Source organism: Petaurus breviceps, unplaced genomic scaffold, assembly GCF_028583685.1.
Source record: "Petaurus breviceps papuanus isolate PSGF00001 unplaced genomic scaffold, PetGlider_PUasm1.0 174, whole genome shotgun sequence".
Lineage (NCBI taxonomy): Eukaryota > Metazoa > Chordata > Mammalia > Diprotodontia > Petauridae > Petaurus > Petaurus breviceps.
This window is the reverse complement of record NW_027185761.1, coordinates 44,450,463-44,471,496: the sequence shown is the minus strand read 5'-3', so window position 1 is coordinate 44,471,496 and position 21,034 is coordinate 44,450,463. Positions and strand designations below refer to the sequence as shown.

Sequence of the window (21,034 nt, the reverse complement as noted above, 5' to 3'; positions counted from 1 at the left end):
CTTTGCCCATCTGTTTTTATTATTAACTGTCAATCTGATTTTAAAACATCTTGAATGTGACAACTGATATCCACTCCATGTCTGAAGGAAATTCTCCATGTGGATGCTGCTGCTGTTAGATAATGAATGTTAATTGATATTGATTGGCCATTCAGAGAAGTTTGCTTTATATTTTTGGCGTCATATATCTAATCTTTTAGGGAAGGTTTGTTTGCCTGTGGCTTCTCATAGAAAATATTTCAGTTACCTGTAGGGTAGGGTAGGGTAGCAAGTACGGCAGGTGGAGAGCTGGCCTCGAATCCATGAAAACTTGCATTCATGCTCTGCTTCTGATGCAGACCATTCTGGATGTGACTCTGGCCAAGTCACCTCTCAGGGCTATGGAATATTCTCCAAGATTCTAAGTTACAGAGGAGATGCTTGATATAGGGAATTCCCTAGTGAAATCACAGAGCCAGCCCCTGTTCCTCTCTTATTAAATCTAAGAGGCAAGTTTGCTTTATCCTACTTTACCCATTGAAATTTGAGGCACTGAAAGCTTATGCTTTCCTGTGTGAGAGAGGGAAAGAGAGGAGAAGAAAAGAAAAAGGAAGTAGGAGAGTGTGGGGGGGAGGGGAAAAAAGGAGGGAGACAGAGAGAGCCAAAAATTATCTTAATTGATGACAATTCTTCTCTTTGCAATGTGCAAGAATGAATCATGCATCCAGTCTCTATCCCCTCTGTCCCTTTCCCTAAGTAGTAGAGAAAGATTTTCTTAACATACCAGAAATAACTCAAAGAAATAAATATTGAAGATGTAGGGAGAGGATGATCAGGGAATCCACTGTCAAATGCATGTCCCCAAGCCAGAGTCTCTATCCACTCTTGACTCTCCCAGACTTTTCTCTACGATGCCTCCACGCCTCTGTATGTGTGTGTGTGTGTGTGTGTGTGTGTGTGTGCTCGAGCACCTGCTGATGAGCCCTCGGCTTTGAAAACCCAAATGCTGGTGCTTCCCTCTCTGGTAGCTAACTAGGTATGGATGTGATGGTCACACAGATAGAATCCTTGTCTGCTGAACTGTGTTATTTTCTGTCTGTAATCTTGTCTGCTTGTAACTTATGTTGTGTTATCTGAAGTTCAGGTGCTGACTTTTTCCCCTGAACTAGGTAAATGATATATGTTTGATTGATTAAAGTAAGATTGTTAACCCATTTTGAGTTGCTTTCCTTTAGAAAAGCAGATCAAAGATCCTGTGCTAGCAGCCATCCTGGGTATGCTAGGGTGCTTGCTGCTACAGTGTGTCACTCCAAAAATTGGTTTCAAACCTTTCAGCGCTTAATTGTTGCACAACATAATTCTGTTTGTCACGCAGCTTAAAAGGTAAACAGAGGAGCAATGTATTCACCAGTGGCATATGGATATGCATTTATCTATTGCAAGCTGCAAGACTAGAATTCTCGGTGCATAAACATTGTCAGTATATTTCTGAAGGCCAATTTGTATGGTTTGCTTAGAGCACTGCAGTGCTAATGGTATAGTCATTCAACCCAATAAAGTGTCAAAGGCACAAGGGGAGAGGGTGGGTAGGCGAAGCTGCCATGAGTAAGTCACATGATACGGTATGCCTTTCATTTTCCTGTGCTAACTGTACAGTTTGTCTACCAGTGATACAGTTTAGTAATAAATGGTTTTTAAGTAATACCAGCACAACTTTTTTTTAAAGTTTCACATAATGATTACATCCCACTTTTTTGCAAAAAAGTGGCATAAAATCAGCAAAAAGGAAGGAAGGAAGGAAGGAAGGAAGGAAGGAAGGAAGGAAGGAAGAAAGGAAGGAAAAGAAATCTTGATATACAGAAGAAGCACTGGGGTGAGGTGGGGCAGTAGTTTGTATCCCAAAGGATTCTTTGCTTCAGAGAATTCTCTTAAATATCAATGTCCCCCAGGCCATATAAAGTGTGATTTGCTTCTAGTACCTAGCACAGTGCCAGGCACAGAGCAGGCGCTTAATAAATGCTAACTGATTCATTTATAAAAGAGTTTGATATGCAATGTTTCAGTAACAGTTCCACTTTGTAAATAATGGACGTACAAGTGTAGTCTTAACCCTTCTGAAAACGGACCTGATGTGGTTCTGGTGCAAATCTATCCTGCTCATTGGGCTTCCTTACCCAAACTGCTAAACATCAGCTTGGAAGTTCCTGGTAGCTTCTCTAAGAAGGGCAGAGTTAAGCCTCCCAGGAGATGCTTCATTATTTATTTTGATCATTTCTGATAAGAGTAACTAAGCCTCCATAGGCTGCCATCCAAGAGACTTGGGTTTCAGTCTCAGGGTTGCTCCAGTCTGTCTATGGCTCCAGGCAAGTCCCTTGTCTCCTCTGTCTTAGTTTCACAACCCTAATATATGGGTTATGTTGATTTTTATAACTCGGAGGTAGATCGAGAGGAGTGATTGATGGGGCTGGTAATGCTTTGAAGATGAAAAATGCGGAGTCTGATGACTAGGTTGGCTTTATGAAGGATGTGGCTCTTTTTCTAACTCATGAAAGCAGGATCTAAGTGAGAGGTGTGACAGAAGGCCCTAGTGTCAGGTTCTGATAACCAGGACAGGTCTGTTATTATGTGGCTTTCTGATATTTCAGTCACATTGTCGGATGACAAGGGGAGTTATACGCCAGGCTGGCTGTAGGCACAGGGCAGGCCTCTGCTTTCCCTCTCGCCCCTCTCCAATCCTTCTACCACAATACTGACAAACTGAAATTGCTGAAACACCGATCTGAGCTTGTTACTCTTCTTACTCCAAAACATTCAATGGCTCCCTATTGTCCCTATGACAAAGGACAAAATTCACAGTTTTAAGGACCTTCACAGGCTTAGCACAGCACCTGGCACATAGTAGGTACTTATAAATGTTATTGACCAACTGACGTCTGTGTCATCCCAGCATGGCAGAGTGGAATGAATACTCATTGTGTAATCAGCGATCCTGGTTTCAAATCCTGTTTCTGATCTTTGGGAATACCGTGTAAAAGTTACTCAGGTTCTTCATCTGTGAAATGAGAGACTGAACTTGCTGGCCTCTGGGGCCCTTCAGGTCATACTTTACATCCCCCTTTTTGACTCATTGCTGTAATCAAACTGGTCCACTGACTCTTTCCCAAACACAACACTGGATTTGGAGCCAGATACAAAAATCAGGGTGGGGTGGGGGCAGGAGAAGAGAGGGGAATAAGTATTTATTAAGCACCTACTGGGTGCCAGGGTCTGAGCTAAGGCTTCACAAATATTCCCTCAGTTGATCCCCACCTGGGATCAAGTCTTGGCTCTTGTGTGGTCTTTGGCCAATCTCTGGGCCTTAATTTCCTCACCTGTAAAATGAAGGCGCTGGATTTGATGGCCTCCAAGGTCTGGTTTAAATCTATGCCACTGTGATCCACCCTTGGCAGAGGGTGCCTCCAAGTCTAGAACACACTCCCTACTTTCCCCCCACTTCACAAAAACCTGATCTTCCTCTAAGTCACAGCTCTTGTCCCTCCTCCTCCATGAGGCCTTCCCTGATCTCCTGCATCATTCACTTTCTCTTCCTCCTGAAATGTCTTTATAGTATTTTAGATTTTATATTGATCTCTCTATGAATGTGTTGTTCTCCTTAGATCAGAGGCTGCCTTGTTTTTGTATCTCCAGCATATCGTCCACAGTAGGTACTTTATGTTAAATAGCACTGAACTGTGTTCGTGGCAAAATGAAGCCACGATGGCTGATGCTAGCCTGCCCTTCCATCCCATTGACAGTCCACTCCTTTCCACTGGCTCTTACTGGGCAACAGTGATTGGCCAACTAGGTGTGGGCACAGCAGGTTTGTTACTCATATGGTGAGTTCAGAATTATTTCCTTTTTTATAGTTCAAAAGTATGAGTGACAAAACAATCTTCCCCATAATTACCCTGTGAGGTGGGCATTGTGGGCATTATTAACTACTCTCTAGGTGAGGATAATAAGGTCCAGAAATGAGTTGACTTGCTCAGGACCACACACCAAGAGTCATTGGTTTTCCCACTATCACGGGGGATCTTACCCTGGCGGTGGTTTGCTTTTAAAAATTCCATCTTAATTTCAATACAGGGGCTGTATTACAAACATTAGTCTGAAAAGGGCTCGGCAAACTGCCCGAAGGTCTCTGCCAGTCTGCCACAAATGGGGTGCTATTTTGTACCTGCCTCAGGTTACCTCTGAACACATGCCTTTAACATACCATGGGATTCTGAGATCCAGAGCAGAAAGGGACCTCAGAAGCATCTAGGCCAGTCTCCTCATTTTATAGCTGAGCAGACAAAGGCCAAGAAGGAATCAAGTGACGTGTCCAAACTCACACAAATAGGAAGCACTCAAGGTGGGATTTGAACCCGGGTCCTGTTCCCCTGTACCATGGGTGAACCTATGGCCCAGAACACAGAGCCCTCCATATGACTTTCACTTCTTGTAAGGTTCAAAGGGTCTTAGGAAGTTTTTCTCAAAATCATTCAGAACAACTCTGGCTTACCTTTCGAGGCTTCACTTTATCTTGTAAATCATACTGGCCAATTCCTTTATAGCTGATTCCAAGCCACCAAGGAATCCCTTGTTTATCCTACAAAATGGGAAAAAAAAACCCCACAAATCTATGAGAAGCGATTAAGGCCAACCCTTTGGAGATAGAGCTACCATGACCACTCTATCCTTCAAGTATTAGTAGCTTGGAAATACAGGCACAAATCCATTCTTTCAGTTTTCTGAGATGATGATAATAATAGCAGCAGTCTGCATTTGCATAGTGGTTTAAGGGTTAGAAAGCACTTGACAAGCATCATCACATGCCATTCTAGTCCCCCATAACCCTTTAATGCTCCGAATAACACAGCATTATTATTATTTTGGCCAAACAGAGACGAAACGCTTAGCAACTCAACTGAGAATTACTCCAGAGTATAGAATCCCTTTGGTTCCTTCCTCTCTTGAGGAGAGAGAATATAGTAGGTGTTTAATGAAGGTTTGCTAATTCAATATGTACAAAACATAGTGTTGGATGTTAGTGAACCCACAAGCAGGGTATGCTGGAGCAAGCTCCAACCGGCTTGGGGGGAGTTGATCATTAAATTTCAGTGTCAGTATTTACATCTCAGTAGTAAGCAAAGGCTACCAAACAGGGCTTGATTTATTGTTTTGTTGATTCCCTAGACTTTAGAAAGTCTGCAGACTTGGAGGAAATGTTGATAATGCAGATAATGCATTAAGTTTTAACTTTAATTAAAGCTAAGTAAACATAAAGGTATGTCATGCATACTTTTTTGGGGAGTCACTTGTTAAACATTTCCCGGCACACCTCTGACAAGTTAAAATATGAGAGGGTCACAACCTTCAGGGAGATTACAATCTAGTAGACAAGCCTCAATACAAATAAAACCAAGTTACTCTTCATTAACCAGAAAGGATTATTCTCTGACTAAGCCAGGTAAAATAGGCATTAGTTTCTACTTTATGGTCTATAAATCTTAACAAATTATCCACGGACATAAAATCCACAGACATCTACTAAGGATCTAACAGAGAGGCATTAGACAATGACAATCCATTTACATTAAACTGAAAACTATTTTTATAACGAGAAACACTCTGAAAATATTGTTTTAATACAACATTTCCTGGGAGTTGGGTCATTTCTTTTTACAGTTCTTAATAATTAAAAAAAAAAACCCTAATACCTGAGGGATTCTGACATTTGTAAAACTGTTGTGCAGTTTAGCAACTTAGAAAAGTTATGTACAAAATTTTGTCAAAATATATTTACCTTCACTCCATAGTAATGGACTCCATAAGTAGGCAGAGCTTCTACTATTTTCATATACCTGCAAAAAACCAGTATATTTCAATATTTTTGTAGAAATTAATTCTATTAGACTAATAAAAGTAAAATGATGTTAAGTGACCACTGAAAGGTGCAAATGACATTGGGGTGTTATATGCCATGGCCAGCTTTCCTGTGCACACTTTATCGGCCCCCACATATGTGCCAGCTGCCATGACTAATGTCTCTTGCCCAAGTTGTAATAAAATAAAACTTTCCGGTTAGTAATGTATTTTGTCTTATCAAAATTTCAGGAAGTTGAGAACAAAACTTCAATTCCAAAAAGACCTTTAGAACTGTTCTTTTTGACGTATCAAGGAAAGGGCTGCTTTATCAAAAAACATGAAATATCTCTGGTATAAAAATTTTCCTATTATAAACCCCAAAGACAACCAGTTCTTGGTGATGGTGTGATTATGACTGAACAAAGCAAATCAGTATGAATAAAAGTATTGTGCAGTATTTATGCTGTTAACCGATTTCAACTTGTAGCGCCATGTTCCCAGTGACCAAAAGCCGCCATGCCTCATACAGCAACTCTCAGATTTTGTTTTTACTCCAATTCAGAAGCACTTTACAAATTCATCCATCCAGTATTTACATAGTGCCCAGCACAAGGCACAGTGCTAAAAACTTTAGATGAAACAAAAATAAGTGAAGGAACCGTGTTGGCATGAGCCATGTTGGCATGGAGGAGTTTTGTTCAGGCAACATTAGATCAGACAGGCTTTGAGGTATCTTATAACTTGGGGAATCTGATTATGCAATCTCTGCTCTTGAAGTTTCATAACAGTGAGGGAGGCTAAGACCAGCACATAAATAACTGTAATACATATTTAAAAATGATAAATGGGATGAGCGGTATAAATAATGTGCTTTGGGGATTACGCTAGGGCAGGAGCACATCTGGTTAGTGATGGAGGTAGAATTTGTGGCAGGTTCTCAAGGATGAGAAGGATTATGACTGACTGAGATGAAGTGGTGGCCTTCCAGGTGGAGGGAACCAGAAGAAAGGATTTGATACAGGAAGTGACCATGGATAGACGTGAACATAACCATAAATAAAATCTTAAGGGATTATTCTATCACTATTAAGTAAAAAGCACTTGAAAAGGAGACTAAATCTGGAATCAAAGGACTAGAGTTCTAATCAGAGCTCTGACACCACTGATGTGACCTTAGGTAAGGCTCTCTACTTTGCAACCTGGGTTTTTTCTTCTTCACAATGAAAAGAATGAGACTAGATGATAAAATCTCTTCTGGTTTTATAGCTTGTGATCATATAATTTTAGGTTTGGAAATATTCATTACTTTACTCAACAAACATTTGTTGAACATCCTATGTGAAAGTCATGGTACTAGGTCTCTCAATACTAACAACAACAACAATAAGAACACCTCCCAGGGTTGTGAGAATGAAATAAGCTACTATTTGCAAAGCACTTTGTAGAGCTGCAAGTAGCTTTTATTATTGTTGCTATTGTCATTATGCTAGTTTTCAATAATTGGGGAATGATAATGGCCACAACGTTAGTTCAATTGACAGACTTGAAAAGCTCATTTTAAATATTTTAATTGATTCTAAATCCAAGTACAGAATTCACAAGCACTACCAGGGTGGGGTGCCTGTTTTTATAAAAATGGATTTCTTGGTGTATCATTGTGGGTTTTATAAGAACAGCAAAGGAAGGTAATTCAAGAGATGGGGCTCTTCCAAATAAAACATCCTTCCTTTAATTCCCTAAAGTTCAGGCTAAGTAACCATGTCCAAGTACATAAAAACCTTGAAACTGTCTTCACAAGTCATTTGGAAATATGTGCTTTCTTCCTCCTCTCCTCAACAAGCCATCTCTTGTGACAGAGATTTAAAAAGAGAAAAAACAAACAAACATGAATTCAATAAACTCATCAAAACATTGACTATTTTTGATAGGATCTACAACATTCTCCACCCATAGCCACTGCCTCCTAACTTCAGCCCAAGAAGGAAGGGAGGCTGTGTTCTCTCATCTCTTTTCTGGACCCAAGTTTGGTCATTATGACAATGGCATATTTTGCTTTTTGATACAAAGTATTTAAGAATGCCTGCCTTCAACATTCCATTTTGCCCTTGAAAACCTGTAATCCCCAAAATAATGAAATTCAGCAAAGGAAATGTCCATTCTATAGACAGGGGAAAATGAGTTATTCTCAGATACCTTGACTACATGCTATCCTCTCCTTCAACTAAAAGGAACTTCAGATTTGATCTAAGTTTATCTTGCCTGGATAGCAGACATACTTAAGAAATAATACTGAAAAGATGAAAAGGGCCTCTGAGGCTATTACATGAAAAGGTCAGTAATCTGATACTGAGATTAAAAAATGACATCCTGGGGCGGCCAGGTAGCACAGCAAGTAAGAGCACTGGCTCCAGTGTTGAGAAGACCTGGAGATCGAATCCCGGGCTCAGACACTTAGCACCCACCCAGAAACACCTGGCCGTGTAACCTTGAGCAAGTTACTTAACCCCAATTGCTTAGGGGCGGCCAGGTGGTTCAGCGAGTAAGAGCACCGGCTCCAGTGTTGGGACGACCTGGGGATCGAATCCCGGGCTCAGACACTCAGCACCACACCCAGAAATAACTGGCCGTGTAACCTTGAGCAAGTTACTTAACCCCGATTGCTTAAAAATATATAAAAAAAAAAAATGACATCCTTATAGGGTAGCCATTCTAACTCTCATTATGGATAAGAAGTTATCTTAAACAACCTTTTGATTCTGCTTAACAAGACCCATCTCACAGCTATCTCTATTTGAGGGTGGGAGGGTATAATGAGAATGGGAATTTGAAGACCTCCCCTGCTTTGAAAGTAAACTCTGTCCCCTAATAGGCTGAATGTAGTCACATGGAGCCTGTGGTGGGAGGAGTTTGCTGAAGGAGTTTGCAGAGCCCACAGGAAGCTGGTCAGAGCTCGCCAGAGGATGGGGGACAGAAGAGATTAGGCAAGGATCTAGAGAAGTTTGTGAGTAAAAATTGATCTTGTATCTCGTATGGGTTTGTGGGAAGGCTGAAGGATGCTGTGGCTCTCAGCGTTATTATGGCTTCTGAATATCTTTGTTACTATGATGGAATCGGCTTACTGGTTTGGGGATTGGGTTTTCTGGATTCTAAATAAAAGCTTCAGTTCTATCCTCTATCTGGAAAGTGATGTATTTTGCGATCGAATGTCATGGAATACTTATAGTCACAGTCCTTATCATGATCGTGGGCGCTGTAAATATTTCATCGGTGCTGAAGAGGGCTAATCTCTGAGTTCAATGGTGTAGAGAATTCCCTGTGGAAAATTCCTCCATTATGTTATCCAAAATTCCCTTATAACCCAAAGGATTAGTGATAGGATGAGTGATTTCCTTATGGCCTCACCTAACTATTAAGTATCTGAGATAAGAGGTAATCTCAGGTCTTCCTTAACAGATGACGATCCCATTCTGCTTTCTGACAAACAAGAACAATCCCATTCTGCATCTTAGCAAAAACAGTGCATATCCCACACATTGGGTTCAAAAGGACAGGGTTCCCCTGGACCTGAAGACTTGTCAAAATAACAACTATTAGAGGATCATAGATTTACAACTGGAAGAGATTCTGATCCCCTCATTTTACAGATGGTCCTGAGAAATAAAAGTGGCTGGATAGGAAGCAAACAAATGTTGTGCTATGAGACCTTTGGTTAGAACCACAATCAAGGATGAAGATGGGCAGCATTGTATGTTGGAAAGATTATTAAATGACAAAATTCATATGACTGAAGGAATAGAAAGTCAAGAACCTCACAGGGAATAAAAATAAAGAGGTAGCAGAAGGGGGTTTAGCAGCATTACATATCAAACTATACAACAAAAAGGTATTCATAAAAACTATTTGGCACTGGTAACAAATGGAAAAGTTGATCAGTGAAACTGATTAGGTACCCAAGACACAGAAACAATCAAACATGGTAACACAGTGTTTCAGATAACAGGACGATAATGATTGGGTTAGAAAAATACTGCTAATTAAACTAGAAGGCAGTCTGGAAGAAATTAGGTCTAGATCAACAAATCACACCATATGCCACAATAAATGCAAAATGTACACATCTGGGCAGCTACATGGTACAGTGGATAGTGTGAGAGACTTGGGAGTAAGGAAGATCTGAGTTCAAATTCAGTCTAAGAAACATATTTATCTGTGACTCTGGGTAAGTCACTTAATTTCTCTCAGCCTTAGATTCCTCATCTTTAAAATGAGGATAACTGGGGCAGCTAAGTGGTGCAGTGAATAGAGCACCGGTCCTGGAGTCAGGAGGACCTGAGTTCAAATGTGGCCTCAGACATTTAACACACACACACACACAAAACTAGCCATGTGACCTTGGGCAAGTCACTTAACCCCAACTACACGGGACCTTCCCCCCTCAAAAAAAAACTATTAAAATGAGAATAACAAGACCTATATCAAAAGGAATCAGGCAGGTAGATGGTGCAGTGGATAGAGTGCTAAGCCTGAAATCAGGAAGACCTGAGTTAAAATCTGGCCTTCAGACACTGGCTGTGTGACTCTAGGCAAGTCACTTAACCCTGTTTGTCTCAGCTTTCTGATATGTAAAATGAGCTGGAGGAGAAAATTAGTATCTTCACCAAGAAAACCCCAAATGGGGTCACAAAACATCAGACATGACTGAAATGACAAAACCACCACAACAAAAACCTCAAAGGGGTGCTGTAAGGATCAGATGAGATAACATAAGAAAAGCACTGTGCCAAATGAAGTACTGTAAATGATAGCTGCTGTGAAAAATGCCCCAAATCCCAGACGATAAAATGAATGCCTATGATGAAGTCCCACCCCACGTCCACAAGACTGGCAAAGTTGAAAACAAAGACAAATGACAACTGTTGGAGGGGATGTGGGAGGACACACACACACACACCAGTGTGCTTACTGTTGGTGCATGTGTGAAGATCTTGTATGTACCAAAATATTTATAGCAGCATTTTTTGTTGTACCAAAGAACTGGATATAAAGAAATGCTTATTAATTGGCAAATGGCTGAACATATGAATGTAATGGGATATTATGTAAGAAATTAGGAAAGGGCTGGGCATGGTGATACATTCCTGTAATTCCTGCTCTGAGGGAGGCTGAAGCCAGTGGATCTCAGGCTCAAGAGAAGCAGTTTGGCCAAAGCTGATGGATGTCTGCACAAAGTCAAGCATTAATAGGGTGCAGCCCCAGGAGTGGTGTGAGGGGAAGGAAGGTGGAGACACTGAGCTGCCTATGGAGGGGTATACTGGCCCAGGTTAGTTTCCAGGTTGATCAGCAATAGGACTGAGAAGTTTAGGGGCTGCCATATTTCCAAACTGGGTGGGATGGGGAGACCCAATTTCAAAAAAAAAAAAAATAACAAAAGGAAGGGAGGGAGGGAGGAAGAAAGGAAAGAAGAGAGGAAGGAGATTAAAGGAATGGATTAAGAGAAACTTGACAGAGCTTATATGAACTGATGCAATGAATAGGAACTAGGAAAAAAATGTATGTAAGTCCACAATGACTGAAACATTGTAATTATCGAGTAAAACAACTGTGAACTCCAAAATGACCAGTTCTGACTTCAGAAAAGATTTGTGCTTCCTGCCTCCTGGCAGAGATGGGTGGACCGGGTGAAGAGCAACACAGACATTTCCAGACATGGCCAATTTGTGAATTTGTTTTATGTATATTTTATATATTTGCTGCCAACGAGGGCTTTAAGTATTTTTTGGTGGGAGAGTGGCAAATTGGGAAACATCATAGAGGTTTTAACAGTGATACTAAAAAAGGAAAAAGAAAGCATCAATGAATCAGGTTCAGAAGAGGAGAGATAGGATCTGGGAATTGCTAGAACTACGACTTTAAGTTTCAAGTATATAAAAAACGCAAGCTATACACTGGAGATTCAGTTTTAAGTACATAATCTTCTTCTGTTCTTCTGTATATTATGAAATGTTAATATTCACTGATGTTTGTCAAATTCATAACATTAAGAAATTTTTTAAAAACAACAAGAGACTGGAATCCGGGAATGTGAGTTTGAATCTTTAGTGCAGCAAGTGACTTAGCTGGGTCAAGACAAGTCAACAAACATTTATTAAGTGCCTACAATATAGAGAATTTGTTAGATATTGTGCTAAACCACAGGGAAGTCAAAGAGAGGAAACAGTTCCAGTTCTAAAGGAGCTCATAGTTTAATGGGAAGTGACAATATATTCAAACAACTAGTGAAGGATTGCAGATAGTCTCACAGGGAAGGTATTAAGCCAAAGGAGGACTGGGAAAAACTTCCAGTACTGAGGCTTTCTTCTTTGCTGAGATTTGAAGAACTGAGGAAGTCCAGAGATAGAGCAAAGGAGTGAGAGAAGTCCAGGCCTGGGGTAGGTTATCTGAATTCTCTGGGTCTGCTTCCTTATTTATAAAATGAAGGAACTGGACAAGATGATCTATAAGGTTCTTTCCAGCTCAAAATCCTGGGAAAGACTCTTAAGTATAACTAAATGTCCTTTTAAAATGATCCTCTTAGACAAAATATATGATTATATTTTGCAAAACAACAAACAGATAGTATACTAACAAGCTAACTGTAGAAACAGGACAGTTAATTTTATTTGTTTCTTGAATAAGTAGGTCATGGTCAAAGTATACTGTAGTAGGTGTGTTCTGATAAAGCATGAGATTAAGCTGGGGAAAGGAGTATAGAGTGGCCCAGATAGTGTCTATGATTTTAGCTATTATGACATCACAAAACGGTGTTTGGTTTCTCTCTGGATTGGTCTTTTATTTGTAGAGGGGTGGAGGTGGGGAATATGTAAGATCAAAACAAGTGGTAGATTTTACCTTACACCTTGCAAATTGGCAAAGATGACAAAAGATGGGAATCTTCATTGCTGAAGGGGTTGGGGAAAGATGGGTACACAAATGCATTATTGGTAAGAGCTATGAATTTGTCCAACTGCTCTGTAAAGCAATTTCTAATTATTCTAAGCAAGTGATTAAAATGTTCATTTTCTTTGGCTGGACTGCTAGGCATCCCAAGAAAGTCAATGATTAAAAAGGTCTCACAGATACAAAAATATCTAGAGGAACATTTTTTTCAATGTGTGTGTGGTAGCATAGAACTGGAAATAAGAGGCCCAATGATTTGGTTAAAGCTAGTAAGTGAGTATAATGGAATACTGCTACATTCTAAATTATGAATACAGAGAAATATGGGAAGATATGCGAACCGATGAAAAGGGAAGTAGACATAACTAGAAACATCTTATCTAACACGACTCCAAAAAACAACAATGGAAATAGAATGCTTAGACCTAAAAAAAATAAACTGCACCTCCTTCCCTAGTTTCCTAAGGGTGAGGGATAATGGGTGTGAACCACTATGTACAATTGGATGATTAGTGTTGATTAGTTTTAGCTCTTTCCCCCTCCCCCACTTTTGTTATAAGAAATGATTCTCTTGGAAGAGACAGTAAAATGATAGATTAGGAAATCTAGGTGATATAAAAACATAATTTTTTTAATTTTAAGAAATAAAGGAATTGCTTTAATGTCAAATTCAGGGCACAAAATTAACTTTAAATGGATAACAACTCTAGTAATGAAAAAGAATTATACTATCATGGGTAATTAAAAACTGAGAATGTGGACAGCAAACCAAAAATACCCAGTGTACTTTATACTTTAAAAAACCTCCCAATGAACAATTTTCCAAAAACCTCCCAATTAACACCTTGTGCAAAGAAACAATGAATATCAGGAATTCAGACACTGAGGTGAGACTTGGATGGACTGATAACAGTGACAATGTCGAGGGGAAAGAGAATACCATTTAAAAGCAGCTAAACTGGGATTAACTTCAAGGCTACCAATTTCGTTCCCTGAAAACTGATGATAAAATATTATCTGCATACAGAGAGAGAAAAATAAAATATATCTCTCCTCTCTATAGGTGTATGGGCTATAAATTTAGGAGAGAATGAAGGAGGAAAAGGAAGGAAACAAGGAAGAAAGAAAAGAAAGGAAGAAAAAAGAAGGAAATAATTCTCAATTTATGCTTCCTTGCCATGAATAGTATGACATATGGTTCGTTGAAAAATTTAGTGACAAATTATTTCTAATTATGCAAGTGAACATCCAAAACAAGGAATAACATATGTAAAGAGAGAAAAAAGAAAAAAAAAACACTCACCTAACAATTGCTTGTCCTCGAGTCAAACCTTTTATTTTTTGATAATGTTCAATTACTCGATCCTCACTGTAAAAAAAAAATTAAAAAAAAATACATGAAGCTTATGCTTTTTATATAAGGTAATTAATGTCTCAATTTCCTGATCCCCAGATCAGGGAACAGAAAACCTTTATTTTGTTAAAACAAACTACAAAGACTCTTAGCAGATTTGTCAGGGTGGCTGAGAAGTTTTTCTCTCCAGTAGGGGGAAATCTCATTATAAAGCTGCTTCCTGGTGGAGACCAGGAGCAGAAAAGGTTCAATTGGAAAAAGTAACCTGAATATTCTACCCAAAGACAGGTCCAGTACTGCAGAGATTTAGGCATATTAGCATTTCTCCTCCACCCACCTTCATTTCTCATGTAAATCTTCTGATAAAAAACCTGATTGTTAAAGAACAGTCCAAATATTCCCTCTTTGGTGGGAGTATTCTTCACATACCAAATTTTTAACAGGAAGTCCCTCTCCCAACCCCACCCCCACCTCAGTTTCAGAAGGGAGATAAGATCCTACCTAGGTGGAGAACTGCATTAGCTCACCCTGGTGACTGGCTTAAGTTGGTAGCTTAGGGTTTACAGGGTATTCGACCTCATTGCTCAACATTTAGCAATTATCACCATTCACTTAGTCATCAACAGAAGGCAGTATCTTACTAATATGTAATTTTTTTGTTTCCACTTTCATTGTTTATAAAGTTTTGAAGAAAACAAAATCCAGTCATTTGTCATGAATAATGGGGGAGATTGCATATTGTCTAGAAAATGCTTCTATGGATACAGTGAAAATACAAATAAATAAACCAAGTCCAAAGATAAAACAACTGGGTGAGGCATAGGATCCAAATCTGCCTCTCTCCACATACCCATTCACTGGCCCAGTCATGTTGTTTCTATTTCCACAACATTCTCTTATCAGACAGACCCCTTCCCAGTTCCCAGGGAAGGCTAAACAGGATCTTATCACCACTTTCCTACGTTATTACAACTGCCTCCTAATGATATTTTTAAAAAGTTTATCAAATACATGGACACCGGGGCAGCTAGGTGGCGCAGTGAGTAAAGCGTCAGCCCTGTAGTCAGGAGGACCCAAGTTTGGTTGTGACCTCAGACACTTAACACACTCACATACTAGCCGTGTAACCTTGAGCAAGTTACTTAACCCCAATTGCCCTTGAAAAGGCAAAAAAAAAAATACATGGACACCTTGCCATACTTTTTATTAAATTTAATAAAATCAGGTCTTATTATGGAGTGTTTGCCCAGCTATCAAACAACCTGCTCATTTAGTAGCATGTAGTAAGGTTCTTTTCAGTACTTTATAAAGAATTGCCTCCTAGCTTCCTGGGCCTCATTTTCCTCATCTGTAAAACAAGGAAGTTGGAACAGGTGATTGCTAATGTCTCTCCCTTTCCAGTTCTACCACCCTATGAATACCCTCAGATCTTTTTTTTTTAAACCAAGAACTTTATCAGTAACCTCTACATAGCAATCCCGAGCAAGTCTAGATCAAAGCTATGGACCTAGAAGGGTCAGACAGGAAGAGGAATTTCTATGGGGAGTCCCAATGTTTACTTGCTTTCCTTGATAGCCCATTTGTTTTTCTGAGGTCAGGTATCATATGATCCTTGATGTCTTCCACATATTTTTCTATTTTCAACTGCATGAAAAATATTCAGCTCTCAATAGATTTGGTCTTGTGGGTTGGGTTGTCTTCCCTCGGTAGACTGTAAGATCTTTAAAGGCAAAGATGTTCTTTTCCAGTTTCGTGTCCCCAGCACTTACTCAGCACACAGGAGTGCTTGGCACACACACAGGAGTGTTCGCCACATGTTTATTGACTGACTGTGTTTGCATCTAAATGTGACTTACCAATAAGCAAGGGATGGGTGCTCTTGAAGCGTCTGGGTAGGAAACACAGGCAGGGTTTTTAAGTCTTTCCTGGCATTGTCATCACTAAAAATAAAAGCAAGACACAATGATCAGCCTCATGGTCAGAAATAAAATGTTTTTGATGTTTGTAATCATGAAAGCAACAGCCTCTGGGAAATTATTCTTTTACGAAGCATCGTGTCATGAAACCAGGATTCTTTGGGCTATGTCACATGGTCAAAGTTATTAGTAAAGAGAGAGAATGAATAAGTCAGCAGGATAAAGTCAAAAGGACCTGAGCCCACAGGGCCACATGGTCAATGCTTATTTCTGACATTTACTAGCTGTGGGACCTTGGTTGAATGACATAATCTCTCTCAGCCTTGGTTTCTTCATCTGTAAAGTAGAAATAATAATACTTGCCCCATCCACTTTCTGGGTAGCTGTGAGGATACCAACATAACGCATATAAAGTGCTTTGCAAACCTTAAAAGTTATATACATGTTAGCTATTATTATTAATAATGCAGTCATCCAAAAAGCATTCATTAGGCATCTGTAATTATTTACATAACAATAGGGGAAGAGAGCAGGATACAGAAGACATCTGTAAAATGCTTTGTAAATTATGAAAGTACTGTATCAGGGCCAGTTATTAAGGAACACACACTAGGAGCTCAGCCTTCAACACATGAGACAATACAAGGTAGTAGATCAAACAACTAGGTTCAATCCCACAGGCATTTGTAAAACATGAAGCATGTGTCTAGGACTAGGCTGGTTGCTGGGGATAGAAGCTAGGGGTATGGTCAAGAAGTATGTTGGGAACTCAGAGCAGCAAGAGATTAATGAGGGTGAAAATGAGGAGTGAAAGCTTTCTATTACTCTGAGGATTCATCCCTTATCCAGCAAACTGGCAAAGATGATAAAAGATGGGAACACCCATACATTGTTGGTGAATTGGTAAAATCAAATGGGAACCATGCTAGAAAAGTGAAGGAATTGTTTATAGCCTTTGACCCCAATCCTAGGGATAAAGATCCAGGAAGTTCAAGAGAGAGGATCAAATTAAACAATATTTGTAAAACACTTAGCACACCACAGGCATTAGTTTAATGTTAGTTATCATCATTATTACTAGTGGGAAAGGGCAAACATATAAAAAAAATGAGAGCAATACTTTCTGTGGTGGCAAAATTCTAGAAACAAAGTGTGTGCCCATTGATTGTGGAATGACTGAACAACATGAGGTGTATGACTCCAAAGGAATATGATTACATTGGAGGAAACCACAGATATGAGGAACTTGAGGAAACTTGGGAAGGCTTGTTTGAACTGATGGAGAGAAAAGCACACAGACAAAAGGACAATATCCAAATTAACCACAATAATGTAAAAAAACACAAAACCAACAGCACTAAAGGACACGAAAAATCTAGATCAAAGGGATGATCGGTTATGACTCCACAGGTCTGATGATGTAAATATCTCTTGCTTGGAGTAGTAGGCAGTGCACAACAGGTGCCAAATGGGGCATACATCAGATGTGGTCATGGGGTTGGCTTATATTACTTTAAATGTGTTTTGTAACAAGGGATGGTTTGGGTTTGGGGAGAGTGACAGCAAAGTAAACAAGATCCAAAGCAACAATAAATTAGTTTTGAAAAAAGCTTTATGGAGGAGGTGGGGCTTGAGATGGGTAAGAGGTCAGACAGCGAGAAGAGGAGGGAGGACACAAAATATCACCGATGCCAACAACAAAACTGAGAGCGCAGCTGAGTCACTGCGTGTAAGACTAGGTTCTTGGATGATAAAAAAAGCTAATAGAGAATGAGGGAATTTTGATTCATTCTATCACACAGAAATCACCACTTCCAATCTTGCCCTTTTCTCAAAGCATCATGTAAAAAATCTCAAGCCTGTTGTGAGGATCAAATGAGATGCTATTTGTAGAGCGCCTATCACAGTATAGGCACATAGTAGGTGCTCTCTAAATGCTTATTCCTTCCCTTTCTCCCAAAATCTGAGTTATTGCCTTTTCTTGAAGTCCTAGGTCAAATTATGAGCTGGAAGGTACTTTAGAGGTCATCAAGGTTGGAAGAGTCAAACTCTTCCAAAGTACTGCTCAAACCAGGTTAAGATAAAATTGGGAAGGGGCGGCCAGTTGGCTCAGCGAGTAAGAGCACCGGCTCCTGTGTTGGGATGACCTGGGGATCAAATCTGGGCTCAGATACTCAGCACCACACCCAGAAATAACTGGCCGTGTAACCTTGAGCAAGTTACTTAACCCAGATTGCTTAAAAAAAAAAAAAAGATATATAATTGGGAAATAGCAGAATAAATAAATATACACTAAAACATGCATGATGTTAATATGTGGTTTTCTAAGTCAATATTGCAGCTGAAGGGACCCTGTTTCTATTTCAGTTTGATACCACTGCTCCCAGCCAACCTCCTCTATTTTTACAGGCAAAGATGCTGAAAGCCTTTCTGTTCTTGTTCAGTTATTTCAGTCATGCAGAACTCTCTGTGATCCCATTTGGGGTTTTCTTGGCAAAGATACTGGAGTAGTTTGACATTTCCTTCTTCAGCTCATTTCACTGATGAGGAAACTGAGGCAAACGGGGTGAAGTGACTTGCCCAGAGTCACACAGCTAATAAGTGTCTGAGGCCAGATTGGAACTCAAGAAGATAAGTCTTCCTGACTCCAAGCCCAGTTTGTCTATCCACTGTGCCACCAAGCTGCCCCATGTGCATTCAGGAAATGGCACTTCCAGAACCTCCGATTCCAAATTTATCATTCTTTCTACTCACCATGTGAAAGATCTGGATTGCTAAATCCCTGAATGAAATCAAGTTGCTTGGAACTCACGACTTCATGAGGACAAGCCTCACTATTCATAACAGATCTTAGTGGGATGGTCTGACAATCTAGGAAAACTGGTTTTCAGCTGTCTAAATGTCAAAATATACAATAATTCAGTTTGTTCGTTTTAAAGGTCACCTGCCAGCCCACAACAGAGTTATTTCTTTTCCTTCCTAACTTATTTTATTCACTCTTTCACATTTTTTTACCTAAAAATGCAGAAAGTGTGTCTGTCAGAAGCCTATTAATTCAAAAATCTGTGTTGTTGGGTTGAAAATTGAGTCCTTATGAAAAGACATAAACATGGCATCTCCTAGGTTCCCAGAAACCTGTATATGAGGAACTGTAGGGACAAGTACAGAGCCAGTGATGTCAAGGATATAGAGAACTCCTCCTGTATGAAGGAACTGCTGCTGCAGAGGTCTGCACTTTCTCAGTTCTCCTTCAGTGCAATTTCATTCACTGGTATGATTCCCATGGATTCTATGCTCATCTCTATGCTGATGTGTTCCAAATATACTTACACAGCCCTAACCCCTCTGCTAAATGCCAGACACATCTCCAATTGCCTTTTGGACATCAGGACATCTTAAACTCATTATGTCTAAAACAGAACTCACTATTTTCCCCTTCACAATTCTCCCCCTTCCTTACAAACTTCCCAATTACTGTATATGAAAAAAATACTTTATGTCACTTTGGTGACCCAAAGATTATATATTTACTTTCATTATCTCTTCCTAGGATGTTCTGGTCAAGATGGAGTGATAGAATGTGAAGTCTTTTAGGACAACCATTGTTTCATGTTTGTCTTGATCAGATGGTTTCTGTTTAGATTCTTATCCTAAATCTGTCTTTTGAATCAATGCTCCAAAAGTTAAACTTTCTTATCTTTTTAATCAGTATAGATTTATCTCTTCTGAGATACAATGGAAAAGAATAGAGAATAGAGAATTTATTCATCTGTAAAGCTGGGATAAGAAGCAGCACCTAACTCACAGGGCAGTTGCAAGGATCAAATGAAGTAACAAGTATTTTGTAAACCTCAAAGCATTATGTAAGTGCTAACTGGTACTGCTGCTACTATATATACTGCTGTGGCTACCCCCCCCCCACTGCCACTACTACTACTACTACTACTATTACTATTGCTACCACTACTACTACTACTACTACTACTACTACTACTACTACTACTACTACTACTACTACTACTACTACTACCACTACTACTACTACTGCTATTACTATTGCTATCACCATCACAACCACTGCTGCTGCCGCCACCACCACCACCACAACTCCTCCTCTTCCTCCTCCTTCTCAGAGTTAAGTCAACAAGCATTTACATGTGTTCACTCATTTGATTCTCACAACCACCCAGTGAGGAAACAGCCTGAGAAAGGTTAAGTGGACTTGCCCATCCAGGGACAAGTAGCTGTTAAGTCTTTAAAAGCAGGATTTGAACACTAATCTCTGACTCCCAGTAATAAGGCTCCATCCACCTTACCTACCACATCTAGCTAGGTAGGTAAGCAGGGCTCTTAATAAGCTTACTCTGTGCCAAGCACTGTGTTAAGCAGAAGAAGCCACCTAAGGAGCCACGTTGAAGTGAGTGCTGGGTAAGTGACTTGCTCAGGGTTACATAGGTAGGCAGCTATTAGAAGAGGGCCTGGAAGATGAGTTCTCTGCATCCAGAGCCCATGAAGGCTGGCAGGCCCAATGGACATGTCTGACTTCCACCAACACCCAGGAAATTCATTTGTCCTCACACAAAACATTCCTGAGCTCAGATGGAAACATAAATGTTATTTTAAGCATGCGTTTGAATGATGAGGGCATGAGGACTTGATTTATATGTGTCTGGGCTGGAGATTGTTCCTATAAATCTAGATAGATCATTTGTTCCAAATGACGACACCAAATCATTCCCACATCATGAGAGGGATGCATAATTGGGAAGACGCTTGATTGGTATTTTATCTGATCTTGTCCCCAAATCCTTTTAAGATGCAGGACATGAAGCTATCCAGAATCAAATGGGCTGGAATGTGGAACAACTAGGTATTTATATATCACTGGCATTTATATAGTGCTTTAAGATGTGCAGATGTGCAAAAAGTATTTTGGGTACATTATCTCATCTAAGTAAGT

At 39.8% G+C, this 21,034-nt stretch overlaps 1 protein-coding gene across 9 annotated transcripts in view; it reads right to left on the bottom strand.

The window, feature by feature from the left end:
- Nucleotides 1-21,034, bottom strand: part of FRMD4B (FERM domain containing 4B) — a 353,851-nt gene that overhangs the window by 39,210 nt on the left and 293,607 nt on the right. For all 9 annotated transcript variants that reach the window (XM_069084137.1, XM_069084138.1, XM_069084139.1 and 6 more), the window contains 4 exons: nucleotides 16,015-16,098; nucleotides 14,108-14,173; nucleotides 5,807-5,864; nucleotides 4,523-4,609 (listed from right to left, as the gene is read on the bottom strand). In XM_069084137.1, coding sequence (XP_068940238.1) covers nucleotides 4,523-4,609; nucleotides 5,807-5,864; nucleotides 14,108-14,173; nucleotides 16,015-16,098 — 295 coding nt within the window. The remainder of the gene's footprint in view (nucleotides 1-4,522; nucleotides 4,610-5,806; nucleotides 5,865-14,107; nucleotides 14,174-16,014; nucleotides 16,099-21,034) is intronic.